At 30.8% G+C, this 22,047-nt stretch overlaps 1 protein-coding gene across 1 annotated transcript; it reads right to left on the bottom strand.

The window, feature by feature from the left end:
- Positions 1–5,526: 5,526 nt before the first annotated feature.
- LOC140431247 (alpha-tocopherol transfer protein-like) lies at positions 5,527–22,041 on the bottom strand. The gene is made up of 5 exons (XM_072519183.1): positions 21,919–22,041; positions 15,750–16,039; positions 12,781–12,964; positions 10,741–10,917; positions 5,527–8,447 (listed from the first exon to the last, which is right to left on the bottom strand). The coding sequence occupies exons 2-5, from the start codon at positions 16,028–16,030 to the stop codon at positions 8,265–8,267; spliced, it is 825 nt and encodes a 274-aa protein (XP_072375284.1). The 5' UTR covers positions 16,031–16,039; positions 21,919–22,041; the 3' UTR covers positions 5,527–8,264.
- Between the last annotated feature and the right edge of the window lie 6 nt (positions 22,042–22,047).

The following is a 22,047-nucleotide window of genomic DNA, read 5'->3' as shown; positions in this document are numbered from 1 at the left end:
CTACTAAGCAAAAACTTTCTGCAAGACATACGGAGTTACATATTTCTAATTGACAGAGTGAGACAGCGATAGAATTGTTAAACGTAGTTAAATTAATTTAGTAGAATATTTAAACCCCCCCTTGACTATTTATGTCTTCTAATGTAATTCTTGACCTAGGAAGCGATCATAGACTAATAAGAACAAAACTAATAATTAACAAAAAACTAGAAAGAAAAAGAATACATGAAAAAAGATACAAATGGACATCTGAAGAAATCAAAAATAGTGAATTTAATAAAAAGATAGCGCATGCATTAAAACAAGTTAGTATGCAGCAGATAAACTCCAATGATATTGATGATTTGAATAACCTTATTACCGAAACAGTGAATAAAAGCCTTCTGCAACTGAAAAAACCAAAAACAACATACAATGAATTAGACAAAGAAATATTACAACAAATAAAAAGAAGGAAGATCTTAAATAAATCTAACAAAAAGGGAACCGACGAATATAGAGAACTTAATAGGCAGATTAGAAAAGGAATCAGACAACAAAAAGAAAAGAAAACGAAAAATTAATAACAACAACTATTGAAAAAAATAAGAGTATGAAATGCCTCAGACCGACACTAGGACGACGTCAGATGATATCATTAATGGGAAAAGACGAAAATGTAATCACAACTAGAGAAAATATACTGACACAGAACTTTACAGAACACATCAACAAGATTATGAGATGAGACCAGCACGGAAATTAATAAAAAATGTTGGATCAGAAATAATGCCAAAAATAACAATTTCAGAGGTAACTACAGCATTGGAAAACATGAAGAGAAATAAAGCTGCAAGAGAAGATAGTATTACCACAGATATGATATTAGGAGGTAAGGAACTAATTGCAATTGTAACTAAGCTTGTGGACAGTTGTTTACATCAGGGCAAAGTCCCTAATAACTGGAACAACTCTAAAGTAATCTTATTACACAAGAAAGGTGATAGTCGAAAATTGGAAAACTACAGACTCATCAGCCTACTGTCACACCTGTTTAAAATACTCACCAAAGTCATAACTACTCGACTAACAAGGAAATTAGACGAATACCAACCATATGAACAGGCAGGTTTTAGAAAAGGCTATTCAACTTCCGATCACCTGTTAACCACAAAAATATTAATAGAATTTCAATACCATAGAACACACGGCCGTAATAAACGCAATGCAAAATTGTAGAATAGACAGCAGATATATTAACTTATTAAAAGAAACTATGAACCAAGCTACAGCTACATACTACCTAAATGAAAATAAACACACGAACCCTGTACCATTAAACAGGGGAGTCAAGCAGGGAGATACTTTATCACCCAAACTGTTCACCTTAGTTTTGGAGGACGTTTTTAAAAACATAAATTGGAAATATAAGGGAATAAACATCAATGGCCGCTACCTCAGTAATCTACGATTTGCAGATGACATAAACCTGATAGCTACTGACCTACAAGAAATGCAAACCATGCTTTTGGAACTACATACCGAATCTTCTAAAATAGGACTGAAAATAAATTTAAACAAAACAAAAGTCATGCACTCCGAAGACACCGTGACAATAATAAACGATAAAGTTATAGAAAAAGTTGAAGAATATATATACTTAGGACAAAAAATAATACTAAATAGGGAAATTCAAACTGAAGAAATAAAAAGAAGAAGAAAGTTAGCTTCTGCAGCATTCGATAAACTGAACTATATACTCAGAAATCAACAAATTCAATTACATCTTAGATCTAAAGTTTTTGATGCATGCATTATTCCGATATAAACTTATGTGGCACAAACATGGACAATCACAAAAAAGAATATGAATATACTTAGAGTCACTCAACACGCGATGGAAAGAGCAATGCTAGGTATATCACTTAAGGACAAGAAAACAAACACATGGATAAGACAGAAAACCAAAGTCACCGATGTGGTGCAAAAATCATTAAAGTTGAAATGGGAATACGCTGGACATGTTGCTAGGAGCGATCTAAACAAATGGCAGAGATCAATTTTAATCTGGAGACCATACCAACACAAAAGACCCAGAGGCAGACCTCCTATGAGATGGACAGATGATCTGAAAAGGACTGCCGGGAAAAATTGGCTACAAGTAGCGTACAATAAAAAACAATGGAAAGGAAGACTTGAAGAGGCTTATGTTCAGATGTGGACGTGAATGGCTAGACGAAGAAGAAGAAGAATGTAATTCTTAGAAAACCATTGGACATGAGTAGAGATAATCTTCTTAATAGGATTAATACCTCTATGAAAGGTTGTCACTCCATCTTTTTCGCGGTCGTCCGATAATTTTTCTGCCGATTGGTGACTTATCTCTTGCTATTTTGACGACACGGGTCTCCTCCATTCTGCTTATGTGATTATTCCATTCTTTTTTTCTATTTTGTGTCCATTCATTTATACACTGTACGTTACATTTTCTTCTAATGTCTTCACTTCTCTTTCGATCTCTCAGCGTATTTCCTGTAATAATTCTTCTCAGTACTCTCATCTCCGCCATTTCCAGTAGCCTTTGCGTTGTGGCTGTGTCGGGTCTTGTTTCTGAGGCGCATGTCATTATTGGTCTTACACTGGCTTTATAAATTCTTGACTTCATCTCAGTGTCAATGTGTCTGTTTTGCCATATAGTGTTATTAAGGCATCCTGTCAGTCCATTTGCTTTTTGTACTTGATCTCTCACTTCTTTGTCCAGGTTTCCATAGCTAGACAGTGTAATTCCCAGGTATTTTATTTTTATTACTTGTTCAATACTGATGCCATCAATTTCTATTTTACATTTGGTTGGTTCTTTGCTGACTACTATTGTTTTAGTTTTCTGAGATGAGATAGTCATATTAAAATCTTTTGCAGCAGTCTTTGCAGACTATCTTCATCTTGGGCTATCAATATTACGTCGTCTGCGTAACAGAGTATTTAGTCTGCGTAACAGAATAGAGAATGGTTATCCAAATATAGTAGGTACGAGTAAATAGTGGTTAATTGATTTATATCACTAATTTTGTTAATTGCATTGGCATTCTGAGAAATGGATACCATTTCTAAAAACAGTCTTTTAGTCTCTTTATGATGTTCTTTATTGACATGTTCTACAAGAGCAGATCTTTCAGGATATAATCTGCTATCACTCAGGTGACTAATTAAAGCGTTTCTTAAATAGTTTTTAATTCTTTTTAATCAAAACAAAAAAATACGTTCAACGGAAACTGAAGTTGCGGATATAGTAACAATTAAAACAAATAATTTGTATGCTGCATAAAATATTTGTATTTAGATCAGTTACTGAGGGTTTTTACCTCCAAATTCTTTATAACTGAATCGATTCATTTGAAATTTTGTGTGTTGGTAAATAATTACCCAAGGAACAAAAGCTATATAGTGCCGATGTGCGCTTCCACCCTGGGGGTGTTTGCCAACTCTTTTCGAGGGTGGAAATTTTTTCACTCTAAATAACCACTCTATTCGATAGAAGGACAAATTTCAAACAAAAAAATATAGTAAACATTTTTTTCGCAAGATCAATACTTTTTGAGTTATTCGCTGTTGAAAAGTGTCATTTTTCGTTAAAAAAAAACATGTTTTTCAAAGGTTTTTTAAGAATAGCTCTGAAACTAAGAGTTTTATCAAAAAAAGTGTAACGACTAAAATTAAAGCTCATAAAAAAAAAAGATTGGCTTTTCAATGAATATTTTCAGTTCAATATTAACTGAGTTATGGCTGTTCAAAGAAGGTTTGTTTTTGTTTTTGTCTTTCAATACGAGTATTTAACGTTAAATAACGGAAAACGGGTACATTTCTCGACAAAAACTCATATAATATTTTTAAAAGAGCTTGAAAAGACCTTTAAAATGAGTGGTAGTAAAAGTCCTTTGCACTAACTGTACGTGAGATACCATCAAAAAAACGATGGGTTTCTCAATTTTTTGTAAAAAAAAACGCAATAAAACTAACGTCATGTTCACTAGGATTAAAATAAATTGTTTTTCTTATAGAATTCACTTTATTTTAGTGTTTTTTGTATGATCCAAAAGTTTAGCCACTTTAGAATACCCAGTTTTTGAAAACAGTATGATTACATTTTTTATTTTTTTTTTGTAAATATTAAAAAAAAAAATATTTTTTTATAATAACTTCAAAACTATAAAAGATACGTAAAAGATGACACAATACAAAAAAATAGGTTTTTTTTCGTCAAAAATTTTCGTTTTTTAATTTTTTTGTAGCTTAAAAAATAACGGAGATATAATTGGTTGAAGTTTGCTTTATAGCGCATGAACCACTGGTCTCCGACCCTTTGACCCTTCACTATTTAAACATGAAGGACTTTAGAATGTTTTAACATTCCTATACTTATAGCCCGTTAAATTACCTGTAAAATCGTTTTTTATGCATGTTGTAGCATCAAAATTAACCGAGTTATTGTAAAAAAACCAATAGTACTTTTTAGAATAAATTTTGGAGCATGGAAAAATGGAACTAATAGACATTTAATATATACATTGCATCTATGTATCTCTCTCTCTCTCTCTCTCTCTATATATATATATATATATATATATATATATATATATATATATATATATATATATATATATAACAAGTTTTGGTTTTATGTACTTTTTCGTCAGTATAGCTCTGGATGAACATAACATACCAAAAGGGTTTATTTACAAATCCAGATATGGTTGGGAAATAACAGCTTAAATATTTTGGATTGGGGTTAGTCTAAAAGTGGAGATTCTTTGGAACCAATTAAAATGCAAAGTTTACCAGCTCCAGAAGAACTGCTGAAAATTATTTTTTGCAATTGTACAATAGGTTGCGGATTAGCGTGTGGCTCTCTTAGGCTGGGATTATTTTGCAATGCAACATGCGGAACATGCTGTGGTGACAATTGACAAAATTGTCCTCCAGTAAACGAAGACCAATTGGACGGTGAAAATTGTGATTCCGATGATGAATAGATATTCATTTATTTTATACCTCGTTTTATATAAATATTATTTATTTTTAGTTTTTTAGAAAATAAAAAAATTGTAATATATTATACACTAAATTTTTTCTATTTATGTCCATGTCTAAATTAAGAATTTAAGGATTTTATTTTCATCAAAAGGGGTGTGGTAAGGGTTGAAAAAAGTAGGCTCATTTTATAAGTAAAAAATTAATTTTTGTCTACAAACAATGCACTCTAAAAATGTTTCAAATCGTTAAAAATATTTTTTAATTTATTTTTGACAAAGGGGGTGGTTGTGAGAGTTAAAATGTTGAAATTATAATAAAATGTTATTTTATAAGCAAGAAATTAATGTGTGTTTAATAAAATGCACTCAAGAAATGTTTCAGACCAATAAAAATATATTAAATTAATTTTTTAAAAAACTGGTTGATTGTGAGTGTTGAAATGTTGAAATTATAATAAAAAGTTATTTTATATTAAAAAAATTAATTTTCGTTAAATAAAATTCACTCAAGAAATGTTTCAAACCGATAAAAATATTTTTTAATTCATTTTTAATTCATTTTTGTTATAAGGGTGGTTGTAAGGGTTGAAAATTTCCAATAAATAAAATATAATTGTATAGCTAGGGTATTAATTTTTATTTGTATTTAAATACATAATTGAAATGTCTCAAGCTGATACGACTATTTTTTAAAGGATTTTAAGGGTTGAAAATTGTGAATAATTAATTTTCATATTAGAGAACACATTACAATATTTACCTTATGCGAATAAACAAGATTTAAGTGCATAAAATAATTAAATCCGTGTTTTTCCCAGTTTCTTCAATAAGGGGTAGTTTTCACCCCTTAAAAACAAAAAGCGCACCTAGAGCGTATATAACTTTTGAAGTGGAGGGTAGGATAAGCTTAATTTGAAATTTTCAAAGAAATCGATGCAGTTATAAAAAATTCGGAGGTATTACCATATTTTAAGCCTCAGTAACTGAACTAATTAGTTCATTCTCGTTAAAATATTGATAATTTTAATTATTATTATTTTAATTATTTAACAAAATTTTAATAACGTTTAAAAGTATAAAATTGTTCATCTTCCTAAATGGCAATTAGTTCATTAAATAATTTTTATTTATCAAATAATTCAGAATATTGTGTTATTAAACTATTTATCAAATTATGTGGAAAACTTTTTGAAACATTTTGAAATTGTGAAGAATTTGCAACGCTAAAAAATATAAATCTTTTAAATCGAACTTCTGGTTCCATAATAATAATATTAATATTATCTAAAATTTCAAAATGTAAAGCTTTATTTTGTAGTCCGGCAATATCGGACGACTCTTTCATTCTTTTAGGTGGGTTTGAGTTAAATTCTGATACTCTTGTTTCAGCTTCAGAAAATAAATTATTAAAAGCCTGATCGTTACAAAGTTGTATTATTCTTCTCAAATCTGTATCAATTTTTTTTGACACAAATTTATATCTAAACATTTTAGTTGTAAAATTTTGTACAATATGTCAGTTATATCAAATATTTAGTTACAAAGACAAAGAAGAAAACCAAACTTAAAATTTTTAAAATTTTGTAAATATCCTCGAGCACCATTTATAGATTCGGCCCCCGATTTTCGTCTTCGATAATTTTATTGAAAACTGAAATTAACTCATTCCATTTTAAATTAACAACGCTTACAATTTTCGACTTGAAGTCCATCTAGTTTCACAATTTGTTGGAATACTTCGATTTAGAAATGAATTCAGAATAAATGTTCTTTTCGCCCAATGATTAAAAAAATCAGGAATTGATGTAAACGTTGCAAAAAATATCCTACAATTTCTAATACATTTTGACCCGTCTTGCAAAACTAATTTTAATCTATGAGCACTTCTTCTTCTTGCAGTACCGTCTCCTATCGGAGGTTGGCTACCATCACAGCAATCTTTACTTTGTTGGCTGCAGCTCTGAACAACTGTATTGAACTGCACCCATACCACTCCCTTAAATTTCGCAACCAGGAAATCCTCCTACGTCCCACATTTCTCTTTCCCGAGATTTTTCCTTGGATTATGAGTCTAAGCAGAGTCTTTTCTCCTCTCATTATGTGGCCCAGATATTCCAGTTTTTTCATTTGTATGGTTTTTATGACTTCGCATTCCTTTCCCATCTTCAACAGAACATCTTGATTTGTTACTCTTTCTGTCCATGGTATTTTCCACATTCTCCTGTAACACCACATCTAGAATGCCTCAATGTTTTTGATGTTTATCTTTTTCAGTGTCCAGGCTTCCATGCCGTACAGCAGAACGGAGAAAACATAGCACCTTAACATTCTCGTTCTTAAGTTTATATTTATGTCCCGGCTGCATAGGAACTTTTTCATTTTGACAAACGATTGTCTCGTTATCTCTATTCGCCTCTTGATTTCTCTTGTCTGGTCATTAGTATCAGTGAAGCAAAGCCCTAAATATTTGTAGGACGTAACTCTTTCAACTGGCTGATTATTTATGGTTAAATTCACATTGGTGTATAGCTTCTTTGTTACAATCATGAATTTAGTCTTTTTGATGTTCAGTTTTAGACCATACTTTTTGGTTTGGGTGTTTATGTTTTCCATCAAAAACTGTAAATTTGCTAGGTTATCTGTTACTATTAGCGTGTCATCATCATTCATACCAATGTTTTGTTCTAGGAGCGCTTCCTGACATATTGTTTCGTTATATATATTGAATAATAGTGGAGAAAGCACACAACCCTGACGCACACCTCGACGAATCTCTATGAGCACAAAAATGTATAAACCTTTTATAGGTTTTATAGGTTTAAAAACTTTCCGTTTTCTGGTTATTCATATGTTTGGATTTTTGTATTCGATTAATTTGGATCAGCCATAACTTTGTTAATATATGGCTCATTCAGTCACGAATAACTCCAAAAATATTGACTTTTCGAACAAACTCTAAAGAATATTTTTGTCTTAAAATTCACTTTCACATATTTTAGCGATTACCATAGTTTTTTTTATAAACATTTTCCACCCTCGTTTGAGGTGGTAACCACCTCCGAGAAAAAGCACATTAAAATAGCGTAGATTTTGATCTTTGAGCTATTTTCTACCTGCTGTCAAAATTTCAAGCAAATCTATACATATAAAAAGAATTCTGAGCAGAAAAGCATTATATCCTGGACTACAATAACAAAACACCTAACAAATAACAAAAATTAAAAAATAATTAGTATTAACAAAAAAAAAAAAATTTTATTTAAATATTCTTTTCCTCATCGTTTCTTCCTCCTCCCAAAAATCTTCACGTTCTTTAAAAAAATCCATAGTTTTCTTAGTAAGCTCTTCTTCTAGCCCTAGATCTCCTCCCATTTCCTTAGGAAGGCATTCCTTTGGCAACAGTTCCATTGGATTCCAACCTTCTGGATGAACATGTAACTGAAAAAAAAGGAAATCATAAATATATAATTTATATTTGCTGAAGTTTCAATTACGTTAACACCAAAGCTTAATCATGGTTAAGGTTATTTACAATATTTCTTAGAAAACATTTTGTATTTCCATAATGCCAAATTCCTTCCCTTTACTTCTATAGCAAGTTAAATTAAAAACATGTGTTTATATTAAAAAGTTTTGAAGTTACATATTTTGTTCTCCTTTACGTTTCTGGTTAGCATTAGTCGAACCGAACCGTATCACTCTTGATAATGGCTCCAAAATGGGTGCCGAAACGTCGAGTAATAAATTCTCAACGCGGTTCTTCCCGAGAACTAAGTAATTTTCATTCATCTGACCGCGGAAATTTATCCGAACATATATATATATATATATATATGGGACATTTTATTTAAAGGGACAGTTAGTTTTGAACATCGCGTCGAGTTTTTAAAATGTAACACACGAATTGTAATAAATGTAAATAAATTATATAATTATTAGTGTGAAATAAATTAGTTATATTGTACAAATAAAGACTTTAAATAAACTTGTAAGTGTTATAAGGGTAGAACCTTTGATAATAAATAAAGACAATAAATTAGTTTAATAAAAATACAACAGTATCTAATAAATCTCTTTCAGTCACTCGACGATTTCTCAATACGATATCCTATATTTTTTCTACGATTTCTGGTGTTGTTGCTGTTTTTGGAATTCTTTACTGTAGATCCTCTTGAAGGCTTGTACGACTACGTTTAAATTCAGCAACTCATCTTTTTAATTGAAGGCGAAGATTCCTTATACGCTTTTAACATTCGTTCATAAATTTCCTTTGCCACATTTTAACCCTCCAAAAAATAAAAAATTTAATCACTGCACGATACTGGATTTTTCCATTGTAAAAAAATCCTGCGACACGTCGATACTAAATGGCTTGTAAATAAAGAACGAATTGACAGATTGAAATGAAACTGAAAATGAAATATACGTTTATGAATATACCGTTATACCATGCGGTCCATATGTATGGAATAAATTCATTTTTAGCGTTATTATGTACGATCTGAAAAAAACCTAATACAGGTCGATTTTTATTCTTAAATTGACAATTTACAGTATGAAAATATTATCTCCTTTCAGCACCCCCTTTAAATTATAAGCACCCCCTCGAAAATTTTAAATAACAAAGGGGGTCGTGTGGCACCTTGTTAGAAAGGGATTTTAGTCCTCTGTTCAGCAATATAAACTTTTTTTAGTTTGTGCAATCATAACTGAGAAAATTGATTTTTACAATTAAATTAAATGTTCAACTTGACCACCATTATTCACTTTTTGACAATAACCGAGGCGATTTTGGAATTCTCGTACAAACATTTTGTATGACCTGGGGGGATAGTTTGTCTATCGTTATCCTAACTTTTAAATCAGCAATATTGCCGGGTCTATTAAAATATACTTTAAAAATAATCAGGTATTTTCGAATCTGTTCTGCTAAACATTAGGGAAAAACCTTTGAAGATAATAAAATATTAGTCAAAAAGCCAAATAAACAATTTAGGTATTTAAAGTTACTAAAAACATCAGTATAATATTTCTGCGCGTTTTAAATTTAATTATGGCTCATTTGTCAGAGACTCAAAGAATAGACATTTTAATTATGATTGGTTTTGGTAAAAAAACAAGAACTCAAAAGAAGGTTTGTGAAATGTTTAATAATAAATACTCTGGTCAACAAAACAAAATGTAGTGCGAGAATTCCAAAATCGCCTCGGCTATTGTCAAAAAGTGAATGGTGGTCATTTTGAACATTTAATTTAATTGAAAATTACATTGAAAAATACATTCTAAATATTATGTGACATTATTATCTTCATTCAACCTAAAGTTTTGTGATAGAGACATTATAAAAATTTTACATCTCAAAAATCAATTTTCTTAGTTATGATTGCACCAAACTTTATATTTCTGAACAGAGGACTAAAATCCCTTTCTAACAAGGTGACACACCACCCCCTTTGTTATTTAAAATTTTCGAGGGGGTGCTTATAATTCAAAGGGGGTTCTGGAGGGGGATAATATTTTCATACTGTAAATTGTCAATTTAAGAATAAAAATCGACCTGTTTCAGATTTTTTTCAGATAGTACATAATAACGCCAAAAATGAATTTATTCCATACATATGGACCACATGGTATATACCGTTATACATTACTTATACCAACAGTCAAAATATAGGCTAGTAACAACACTCTCCTGTCGAACCGCAACACTTATTAGACTATGTATACTTACCCTTTCTAGTACATCAGGGCTAATAAATATCCTAAGCATGCTCATCAAATTATCCAAAAAGTAATTTCCATTCATAAGATGTAACCCTACAAATTGAATCGGTACTCCTTCTCCAAGATATGTGAAGTATTTCTTCAAGAGATCTGGCCTTAACTTGATAACGTGCCTTATATCAAACTAAAAATAAAAATAATTAGTTCGCAGCTGATTTAAAAAGTTTGTTTTCATCTAATATAAATTAGAACATATAAAAAAGACAGTTAAGGTTTGATTTCAGGTATAGTGCCACTACAATTCGTTTATACGCGATTCGTCTTTTCAGGACTTATCAGAGCGCCTTAATAGGAAGCCCTAAACGTGAAATCAAATCTTTTCTGTCAAAGGAAGTAATAATAGTAAATTATTCATCGTCTGTTTGCTTTGTAAAACCTTAAAGGAAAAAATTTAGGTGAGAATCTGAATTTTGTTTTCAAACAAGTAGAAATCTTCGTATTTTTACTTTACCCTACTGAAATACGTATAAACGAATTCTAGAGGCACTATTATACGTGAAATCAAATCTAACTGTATTTTTTAAATCTTTATTTACTCGTATTTAAAGTATTAGGAACCAGTTTGTGAAGGGTGAAACTTACTTAGATGAATCGATATGATATGAAGTGGAATGCAATTTTATATTTTCCATGTTGGTTTATTCATCTTCTGTTTGCTTTGTAAATCGTAAAAGGCACATATTTAGGTCAGAATCTGAATTTTCGTTTCGAACAAGCAGAAATCTTCGGATTTTTAATGTTTCTTTCAAACATATAATTTTGGCTTGTTGTTTATTAGAATCATATTAAACGTAAAATAGCCCACATCACCCAAATTATTTATTTCATTTAGTTATTCAACATCATCATTGGCTGATAACAGCTGATATAGTGGTATACAAGAAATTAGGCTGTTGAACTAAATAAAATACAGGAATTATTCAGAAATTCAAGGAAGAACAAACAAATGGAAACTAAGAAAAACTGATAAACCTTAAGAGAAAACGTCATCCTAGCCACATACATACATGATGTACAAACGCTTAAGTCAGCAAAATGCTATGAAGAACCTTCTTGTTCTTCTGATAACCCAAACGCTATTGTATTAGGAGACAATAGTAGTCAAAGACCTACTGAATAAAAACAGAACAGTAGCGTTATCAGTCGAAGAAGGCTCTGGAGGTAAGTACCATTTATTCAAAAAGATCGCAGTTATTCAGTGAGACAGTCAGCAAACATTAACATCAGAAATCTGATACATACTAGATCAATCATTAGAGTATTACAAGACTTTTATGAAAACCGCCAATTGGTCTCTTAAAGTGATGCTCTATTTTTTTATTTAGTAGTAGAAAATTCTTGGAGATTGTATAAATTAGAATCTGAATCTTTTGCAATTTCTAAAAACAAAATCATGGATCTTTTGAAGTTCAGGATGCAAGTATCTGAAGGGCTTGTTAAAGAACCACCTAACCGAAAAATAAATCACAAAGAAATTGAAAGTAATGAAAACGAGAACCCCAATTCCTCTTATAAATACAGACGATCAGCTAAACCTTCAGAGGTTAGAAGGTACGATGAATATAACCATTTTCCCACTTTCGGTGAAATCAATAATCCTCGTGCATATAGAATGGAAAACTGTCGCAGTCGGTCAAAAATACGTTGTGAAAAATGTAATGTATACCTTTACTTATCACGAAAACAAAACTGTTTTGCGATTTAAACTCTTTAAATTAATATAGTTCGGATCTATTTATGCATTTTTATTATTTAATCGAAATCACTAACCTATTAAATACCTAGAAGTCACGATAGTGCACAAACACAGGGTGAATATATTCCCCATGAAGGGGGAAGTATTTTTTCCAATATTTTTTAAATTTAATGTAAGGTCCCTTTAACAACACTAACATTAAAAACTAAAATTTTTACAAAAAAGAAGTCTAAAAGGGATATGAAACGTTTAATTGTATACAAAAAATTATTGTTTATAACAAATACTTACCCCTTGCATATCGGCTAAGAAAACAACTCCATCAGGAGGATTGGTTTGGTGTTCTATATCTAAAAGCATCAATGAGGCTTTCATGGTCGGAAGAAGTTCGAAATTTCTATAGTTTGTATCTCTCAGACTGAAATATAATACTTGATAGTTATCGACTGTTCTAACTGGGACAGTGATCATTCGTCTAAAATAAAAATAGGGATTAATCGATCAATAGTTTGTTGTACATAAAATATTTTTCAGTAATAATAATAATAATCATCAAGAATCAGTACTGATCAGCGGCAATTGGTTGATCAGACATTAAAGGCAAAGTGGTAAGCACGAAAAGGCGTTTGGACAATTATGAGAAGGCAACGAGAATATATATATATATATATATATATATATATATATATATATATATATATATTCTCGTTGCCTTCTCATAGTTGTCCAAACGCCTTTTCGTGCTTACCACTTTGGCTTTAATGTCTGATCAACCAATTGCCAAAGTGGTAAGCACGAAAAGGCGTTTGGACAACTATGAGAAGGCAACGAGAATATATATATATATATATATATATATATATATATATTATATATATATATATATATATTATATATTTTATATATATATATATATATATATATATATATATATAATATATATATATATATATTATATATATATATATATTATATATTTTATATATATATATATATATATATATATATATATATATATATATATATATATATATATATATATATAACCTAACCTAAGCAACAACTCGGAACGCTATCAAAATTTAATTCAAGAAAAATTACAAGACCCAACGAATAGCATACACTTATTGGAAACAATCTTAAATTGCGCCAAAGAAGTTGGAGGATCACAAACACACAACAGCAATAGAAAACTTTCAGATGAAACAACAGCTCTCCTGAAACAACGAAGAGAAATGAAAATTAACTCCAATATTAATAGAATTGAATATACCGAACTGTGCAAAGTAATACGAAAAAAGATCGCAGAAGATATAAAAACCTACAATGAACGACTTGTACAAAATACAATCGAAAACCGTAAAAGCTATAGGAAAACCAAGAGTTAGTTGACAATCGGTAGAAAGCAAATAATAGCATTGGGAAACAACAACGGAAGGATCACAAATAGAAATGAAATAATAAAACATGTAACCGAATTCTACGAGGGTCTATATAAAGCTCCGGAAGCACAAGAAATAGGCGAAGAAGAAATTGCGGTTCAAGAAGATGTACCAGATGTTCTCTTGGATGAGGTAGAGGCAGCTCTTAAGAGCATGAAGAACGGCAAGGCAGCCGGTAATGACGGTGTTACAGCCGAACTTCTAAAGATTGCTGGTAAAACAACTTGGAAAATCCTAGCAAAAATATACACAGACTGCCTAAAATCGAGACATATTCCAAAAAAGTGGAATTCAGCCAACATAATCCTTATTCACAAGAAAGGTAGCAAGGAAGACATTAGAAATTATAGACCGATCAGCTTGCTACCTGTGATATACAAGGTATTCACCAAAATCATTAACAACAGAATACAGAACACACTTGACGCTGCACAACCCCGAGAGCAAGCAGGATTTAGAAGTGGCTTCAGCACAATGGATCATATTCAAACATTAAGGGAAGTAATGAGCAGAACAAAAGAATATGATCTACCACTGGCGCTAGCATTCATAGACTTCGAGAAGGCATTTGACTCCGTATACCCAAGAGCAGTCATAGAAGCTCTTGTCGACCAAGGAGTAGATAAACCATATGTCGAAACGCTAGCAAATATATACAAAGAGACCACAGCTAGAGTAAGCATATATGAAAATACCCCAGAATTTCCCACTCAGAAAGGAGTCCGACAAGGAGACACCATATCCCCTAAGCTCTTCACTGCAACCTTAGAAAATATCTTCCGGAAATTAGACTGGAACAACCAAGGTCTATGTATAGATGGAGAATACCTAAACCATCTTAGATTCGCTGATGACATCATTCTAATTGCTAGAAGTCCTGAAGAATTACAACTGCAAATTAATGACCGTAATACAGCCAGCAATGAGGTAGGCCTAAAAATGAACCTAGCAAAGACTAAAATAATGTGCAATGATCTGATCGCCAACGTGGAAATAAAAATTAATGAAACCTCGCTAGAAGTAGTAGATGAATACATATACCTGGGACAGCTCATACATAAATCGGGATCACTACTTCCGGAAATCAACAGATGAATAAAACAAGCGTGGTCAGCATTCGGACGAAATTCCATAGTCTTCAAGTCCAAAATGCCACTATACCTCAAGAAGAGAGTATTTGATCAATGCATATTACCCGTCTTGACATATGGATGTGAAACTTGGATATTAAAGAGAGAAATAACGTCGAAACTCCAAGTAACTCAAAGAGCAATGGAAAGATGTATGCTAGGGATAACAAAGAGGGATCGTAAAAGAATTGAATGGATACGGAGGCAAACCCAGGTTACTGATGTAATCCAAAGAATAAAATCCCTGAAATGGCAATGGGCAGGACATATGGCAAGAAGAACAGATAACAGATGGACCACTAGAACAACTATGTGGTACCCCAGGAACGCTAAGAGACCAAAGGGGCGCCCGAATCTCAGATGGGATTATGATATTAGAAAATAACAGGAACAACGTGGTCTCGAATAGCACAAGATAGAAAAATATGGGCGCAAATGAGCGCAAATTATTAGAACAACGTATAACTAAGACATCGTCGAATAATAATAAGAACATAAAATAACATTGAAATAAGGGAGGCTGCACCGTAATTGGAAACGGTTGATAAAGCTGCACATGATGATGATGATATATATATATATATATATATATATATATATATATATATATAAGAATCACTTATCTATGGTCATTCAAATACAATGCTGAAGTTTATACTTAGTATTTAAAGCTTAAAATAATACTCACAGTGTGTTAAGTGCTTTTTTAATATCTTCTCTTTTGGTATTTCTGTCATCATGTATTTCAGGTGCCTCCTTTCTTAACCTATAATATGCAGAGACAGTTTTCTTAGTAAGATCTATGTCATTATCACATGACAACAGAAACAATACGACTAATTCATCTTGTATTGTCGACGGTACAAAATCATCTTTAACTGTCAACAACCATTCTTTGACTACGTCGATATTTTCTGTAGAAGTTCTACCCTTGTCTAATATATCTTTAACGGAGAACTTAAATTTCATTTTAAATATCTGAAAATTTCAAAAATAATAACAGAGACATAATAAACTGTAACACTACTGTTTATTTTTTCATTTGCTATATAAAATATACAAAGATCCAAGACGAAATCATCAAATAAAGAAGTATAAAATGTATGTGTATCTATTACGACAACAGCATTAAACTTACAAGAAGGTGATTATCATTTGAGTACACTTTCAACATTGTGTCTCACGTTTTATGAAATGTCACGTATTATGTCAAATGTCATGTTTTATGTCCAATATCACGTATTATATCATGTTACGCTTTTTACGTAACGTGACATAACACGTGATATTTGACATAAAACGTGACATGTGACATAAAACGTGACATGACATAAAACGTGAAATTTGACATGAAATTTGACATTTGACCTAAAACGTGACATAATACGTGACATTTGGCATAAACGTGACATTTTAAACAATGTTGAAAGTGTACTTAAGTGATAACTACCTACTTGTATATTTCATGCTGCTGTCTTGTAATATACAGTGCGTTAAGTTTTAAATACCGGGATAAACAAATTTGTGCAACAACACGTACATTCATTACGTTCAAGTAGAAGTATTTCTAGGGAGTTAGATGTTAGAAAGTTTATATAGTGAAACTGGAGAACCATCTTTACTATACCGTCGCATTTATTTAACATTAACACATGCAACTTCTATAGCATCCAATCGAAATAGACCTATTTTTGATAATACATTCAATAACAAACATACTCTTCAAAATAGATCTAATTCACACAAACCTTTCTATGAGAGAATTCGATTCTATCTAAGATATTTAAACCTAGATTTTCCAGATATATTTCAAATACATTTGAACCATCCTCCACCTTGGTGTACCAATATCCCCGAAATAAATTATAATCTTACTGTATTTAATAAGCATTCTACAAATCCGGCTGTTATTAAAAATAACCTCAATTCAATCATAAACAAACATGGAGAAAATTGCAGCAGGATATTTACAGATGCATCCAAATGCAAAACAGGAGTTGGTGCTGCATATGTAACGTCTAACAATCAATTTCAATTCAGACTGCCCAAATATTTCAGCATCTTTTCTGCTGAACTTTATGCAATACTCAAAGCTCTTGAACATATTAACAATAATAAAATACCAAAATGCTTGATTCTAAGTGATTCCCTTGGTGTTTTACAAACCTTAAATCATATGTATCCTAAAAGCCCCCTAGAAAAAATGGTAAAATCTGAACTAAAGCAAGCTGAAGAAAATTCCAGACGCATTACCTTCATATGGATCCCATCTTATATTAGTATTGATGGAAACAAAGCTGCAGACCAGTGCGCGAGAACAGTGTCAGAAAGTGTCGAAACAGATGTAACGGAGTGTCAGAATCCCGTGGGTGATATAAAAACGTCTATAAAAAATTTAATTACGTGTAAGTGGATTACGGAAAATTAAAGACAATGTTTATCCATGACTACCTAGAACTCGAAACCGAAAACTGCAAATCATCATTACTCGTCTACGTTTAGGCCATACAAGATATACGCATTTGTACCTTTTTACCAGAGATAATCCCCCTAAATGTGACATTTGTGACGAAACAAACAGTGTTAAACATTTTTTAATTGACTGTCCACTTTTTGCCAATGAACGCAACAGGTTCAATATTCCAAACAATATCAATAAACTCTTCGGTACAGACTTAAATTATGCTGATTTGGGAAAATATTTAAAATGTATAGGATTATATTATAAAATTTAAACTATTAGAATTGTACAACAACACTGTATTCCCGCTAATCACCTTATGGTGGATGTGGTAAACTTTTTCAATAAAAAAAAATATCCTCATTAACTATTGTCTAGGAGACTCTTTAAAACTAGCCCAGTCTGGTTAAAAAAAAGGTGTAAAAATGTTTCGCAGATATCTGAAGCTTTTAAGACATAGGTGGGGGATACTAGATGATAAATAGATGAAAAGATACTCCTAGTTTTACCTTGCGTTTTTTTAAGCAATAATTTATGGTCACAATTTGATTTTTTGTCTATAAATTTTTTCCCTTATATTTTAAATAAACAATATTTATGTCATTTTTTTATGTCAAGAATATCTTTATTTTCCCGTTTTTTAATTAAAATTGATAAATAATTTACAGAGATATTTGCAAAAAAGCAGTTTTTTTGCACTAATTTATAAACTTTATTAATTTTTTTTATTAACAAAATAAAATGGTATTAATACATTTAAACATCAAGGAATTACCATCTTTTAGATTTGTGCGAAATTTCCCCCCGATCAGTCAAATATTTTATAAGTTATTTAATTTGTTTATCCCTAAGGGGAATTATTTAAACAATTGAGCTTGCCCTATGCATGATGCTAGACACATTCAGCAAATTTCATAGGATTCTTTAAGACTTAGACTATCTCACAAGTTAAATGCATATTGAGTTTTTATCGAAATTATTTACAAAATAAACGTTTGAAAAAGGGGTATGTTTTTTACTTAAAAACAATTGTAATAACTTCTATATTTTTCAAGCTACAGACTTATACGTACAACCATTGGATAGCTGGTAAACTAGCTCACATTAAAAAATAAAAAAACCTTCTATGACCAATAGGAACGAAGTTAGTGACTATTTTTAAAAAAATCATATCTCCATTGTTTATAAACATTAAGAAGTAAAATTTGCACAAATTTTGAATGAAAATCTAAAGTTTATATTGAAACTTATGGCTATAAAATTTATCTAATTTTTCGAAACGACGGTACTTTCGAAAGATCGACATAGGAAAGTGGAGAGGATATCTGTTTCAGCTCCGTTTTTTTTTTCGGCATCGGAACTTCAAATTGCAACACGTAGGAAAAATTTACATTATCTCGGCTTCCTTTGTAGCTGCAAGCCTCTTTTTTTATTCTAGGGTAGCTCGTCGAAATATAATTAACTACATAGTTTTCACTGGCCGGAAAATATGGGAAAACTCGGAAAAATTGAGTCCATTTGAAATTCACCCTAAATACTTACTTTTTTTTAATTTGCTCGAATAGTCTGTCGCAGTATTAATAATGATGACATAATTTTCACCCCTCATAAATCTCGGAAAATCCCGGAAAATCAACATATGTTTTTTCATTTTATATCAATGATGTAATAATACTTATATATTTTATAAATTAAATTTCAGGTAATTTTTTACACATTATATTATTATATTCCTTATATTAATTATAATTGTTTGTATTTTTATAATTAACAATATTGATTTTTATTCTATTTTTCTTACAAATATGATATACAATATTAATCTAGTCTGCCTTACTGCTTTAATAAAATAAGTCGATTTTTTCATCACTTGCCTTATTAAATTTTGCAATGTTTATTGAACTTTACTTTTTTTATTTTCTTTGCATACATTGGTTTAAAAGTTAAAATTTGGTTCATTTATTCGACTTCACTGTCAGGTGTGAACCTTTTTGTTGCAGGTTGTTTGTCTTCACTTATTAAGTCAGTCTTTCCATACATTAACATATTAATGGGCGATCTTAATGCCAAGGTGGGTCAAGGTAAGGTAGGAGAACAAGTAGGAAAATATGGGCTTGAAAACAGAAATGACAGAGGAGCTCGATTGATTCAATTTTGCCAAAGTAAAGACTTCGTAATAACAAATACCTTTTTCAAATTACCTCCTCGACGGTTATATACATGGACATCTCCACAACATACCAAAGAAAAAATAGTGAGAAATCAAATAGACTATATTATGATAGCAAGGAGGTATCATAATGCTGTTAAATGTACTAAGACGTACCCAGGAGCTGATATAGGCTCAGATCATAACCCTGTAGTTACTGTGATAAAAAAGGCGAGGCCAAAAAAGATTAGAAGACCACACAGAAAGGCACTAGATTTAAATAAACTTAGAAACAAAAATATACGACAAGAAACAGGAGAAGAAATAAATGAAAACCTCCGTTCAGTGCAGCAACAAATTAACGATACAAACAACGTTAACCAAAAATTAAAGTACATAAATACAGCTATACAAACAGTAGGAAAGAAACATCTTACAAAAACAACAACAAAGAATAATGGGTGGATGACACAAGATATACTAGACTTGATGGAACAAAGAAGAAAGATGAAGAATTACCCAGACAAATACAAAGAAATAAATAAACACATAAAAAGAGAATAAAAGAAGCCAAACAGGAGTGGATTAAAGAACAATGTGAAGAAATGGAAACCTATGAGAAAAAGTACGATGCGTTCAATATGCACAAAAAAGTAAAAGAGATAACAGGAAGCATAAAGAAATGCCAAATAGGTAAACTTAACGACAAAGATGGAAATCTTATTGTAGATCTAGAGAATAAAATAAAAAGATGGACAGAATACCTGAATGAATTATTTGAAGACGATAGAAACAACTTAACTAAGATAATCAATGCAACTGGGCCAGACATATTGAAAGAAAAAGTAGAATACGCAATAAGAAACGCTAAAAATGGAAAAGCAAATGGACCTGATGAAATTTCTACAGAACTGTTGAAGCTTTTGAATAATAAATCTGTAACCATAATATTAAAGTTTGCAGAGAGGAGCTAAAACAGTTCCCCTCCTCTTTCCTATGTCGATCTTTCGAAAGTAACGTCGTTTCGAAAGGTTTTAAGTTTCGAAAAATTGGATGAATTTTATAGCTATAAAATTCAATATAAAGTTTAGATTTTCATTCAAAACTTGTGCAAATTTTACTTCTTAATGTTTATAAACAATGGAGATATAATTAACAAAAAAATTGTCGCTAACTTCGTTCCTATTGTTCATAGAACGTTTATTTTTTTTGTTAAATGTGAGTTTTTTTTACCAGCTGTCTAATGGTTGTACGTACAAGTTTGTAGCTTGAAAAATATAGAAGTTATTACAATTGTTTATAAGTAAAAAACATACCCCTTTTTCAAACGTTTATTTTGTAAATAATTTCGATGAAAACTCAATATTCATTTAACTTCTGAGATAGTAGTCTTAAAGAACCCTATAAAATTTATTAAATGTGTCTAGCATCATTCATAGGGCAAGTTCAATGGTTTAAATAATTAGTCCCAGGGATAAACAAATTGAATAACTTTTAAACTATTCGACCGATCGGGGGCAAATTTCGCACAAATTTAAAGGACGGTAATTCCTCAATGTTGAAATGTATTAATAACATTTTATTTTGTTAATAAAAAAATTAATTAAATTTATAAATTAGTGCAAAAAACTGCTTTTTTGCAAATATCTCCGTAAATTATTTATCAATTTTAATTGAAAAAACGGGAAAATAAAGATATTCTTCATATAAAAAAATGGTATAAATATTGTTTATTTAAATTATAAGGAAAAAAACTTATAGATAAAAAATCAAATTGTGACCATAAATTATTGTTTAAAAAAAACGCAAGGTAAAAATAGGAGTATCTTTTTATCTATTCGTCATCTAGTAACCCCCACCTATGTCTTAAAAGCTTCAAATATCTGCGAAACATTTTGCCGTGAAATCGATGATTTTTGTATAACCAGACTGGGCTAAACGCTTATTACTATGGAGCCTATTAAATATTGGTTTTCAAACGGAAATTGCACATTCCTTACACATACCTTTACTGCACGGACATTTGAAATGAACTATAGTAATATCAGAAAAAATGGCAAATCTGACAACATTGCAAGCATCAAATTTAAAATCTTCATATTGCAAAATAGGTGTAACCCTGTTTTTTTTTATAATTCGGACCATCCATCTAAGAGATAATTAGGCGTTCCGAGACTTTTGAAACACGCTGCATATATTAAAGAGGTTGTAAATTGCAGTAAATAAATAAAATTAAAACATATTTACCTTGTTTAATATTTGCGTGTTTATTTATTTAACAACATACACACTGTGGTTATTTCAACTTCCAAAATGTACCGCTTGCTAAAAGTTTATCTCTACATGAATGAAAAGGATATCGCAAATTTTTGTACT

Source organism: Diabrotica undecimpunctata, unplaced genomic scaffold (genome assembly GCF_040954645.1).
Source record: "Diabrotica undecimpunctata isolate CICGRU unplaced genomic scaffold, icDiaUnde3 ctg00000602.1, whole genome shotgun sequence".
NCBI lineage: Eukaryota > Metazoa > Arthropoda > Insecta > Coleoptera > Chrysomelidae > Diabrotica > Diabrotica undecimpunctata.
This window is presented reverse-complemented; position numbering and strand designations above follow the sequence as displayed.

Coding starts and splice junctions, on each gene's coding strand:
- LOC140431247 (XM_072519183.1), bottom strand. CDS start 16,030: ATGAAATTTAAGTTCTCCGTTAAAGATATATTAGACAAGGGTAGAACT. Junction 12,965..15,749: donor AAAAAAGCACTTAACACACT/GTGAGTATTATT, acceptor TTTTTATTTTAG/ACGAATGATCACTGTCCCAG. Junction 8,448..10,740: donor GCCCTGATGTACTAGAAAGG/GTAAGTATACAT, acceptor CTTTTTTTTCAG/TTACATGTTCATCCAGAAGG.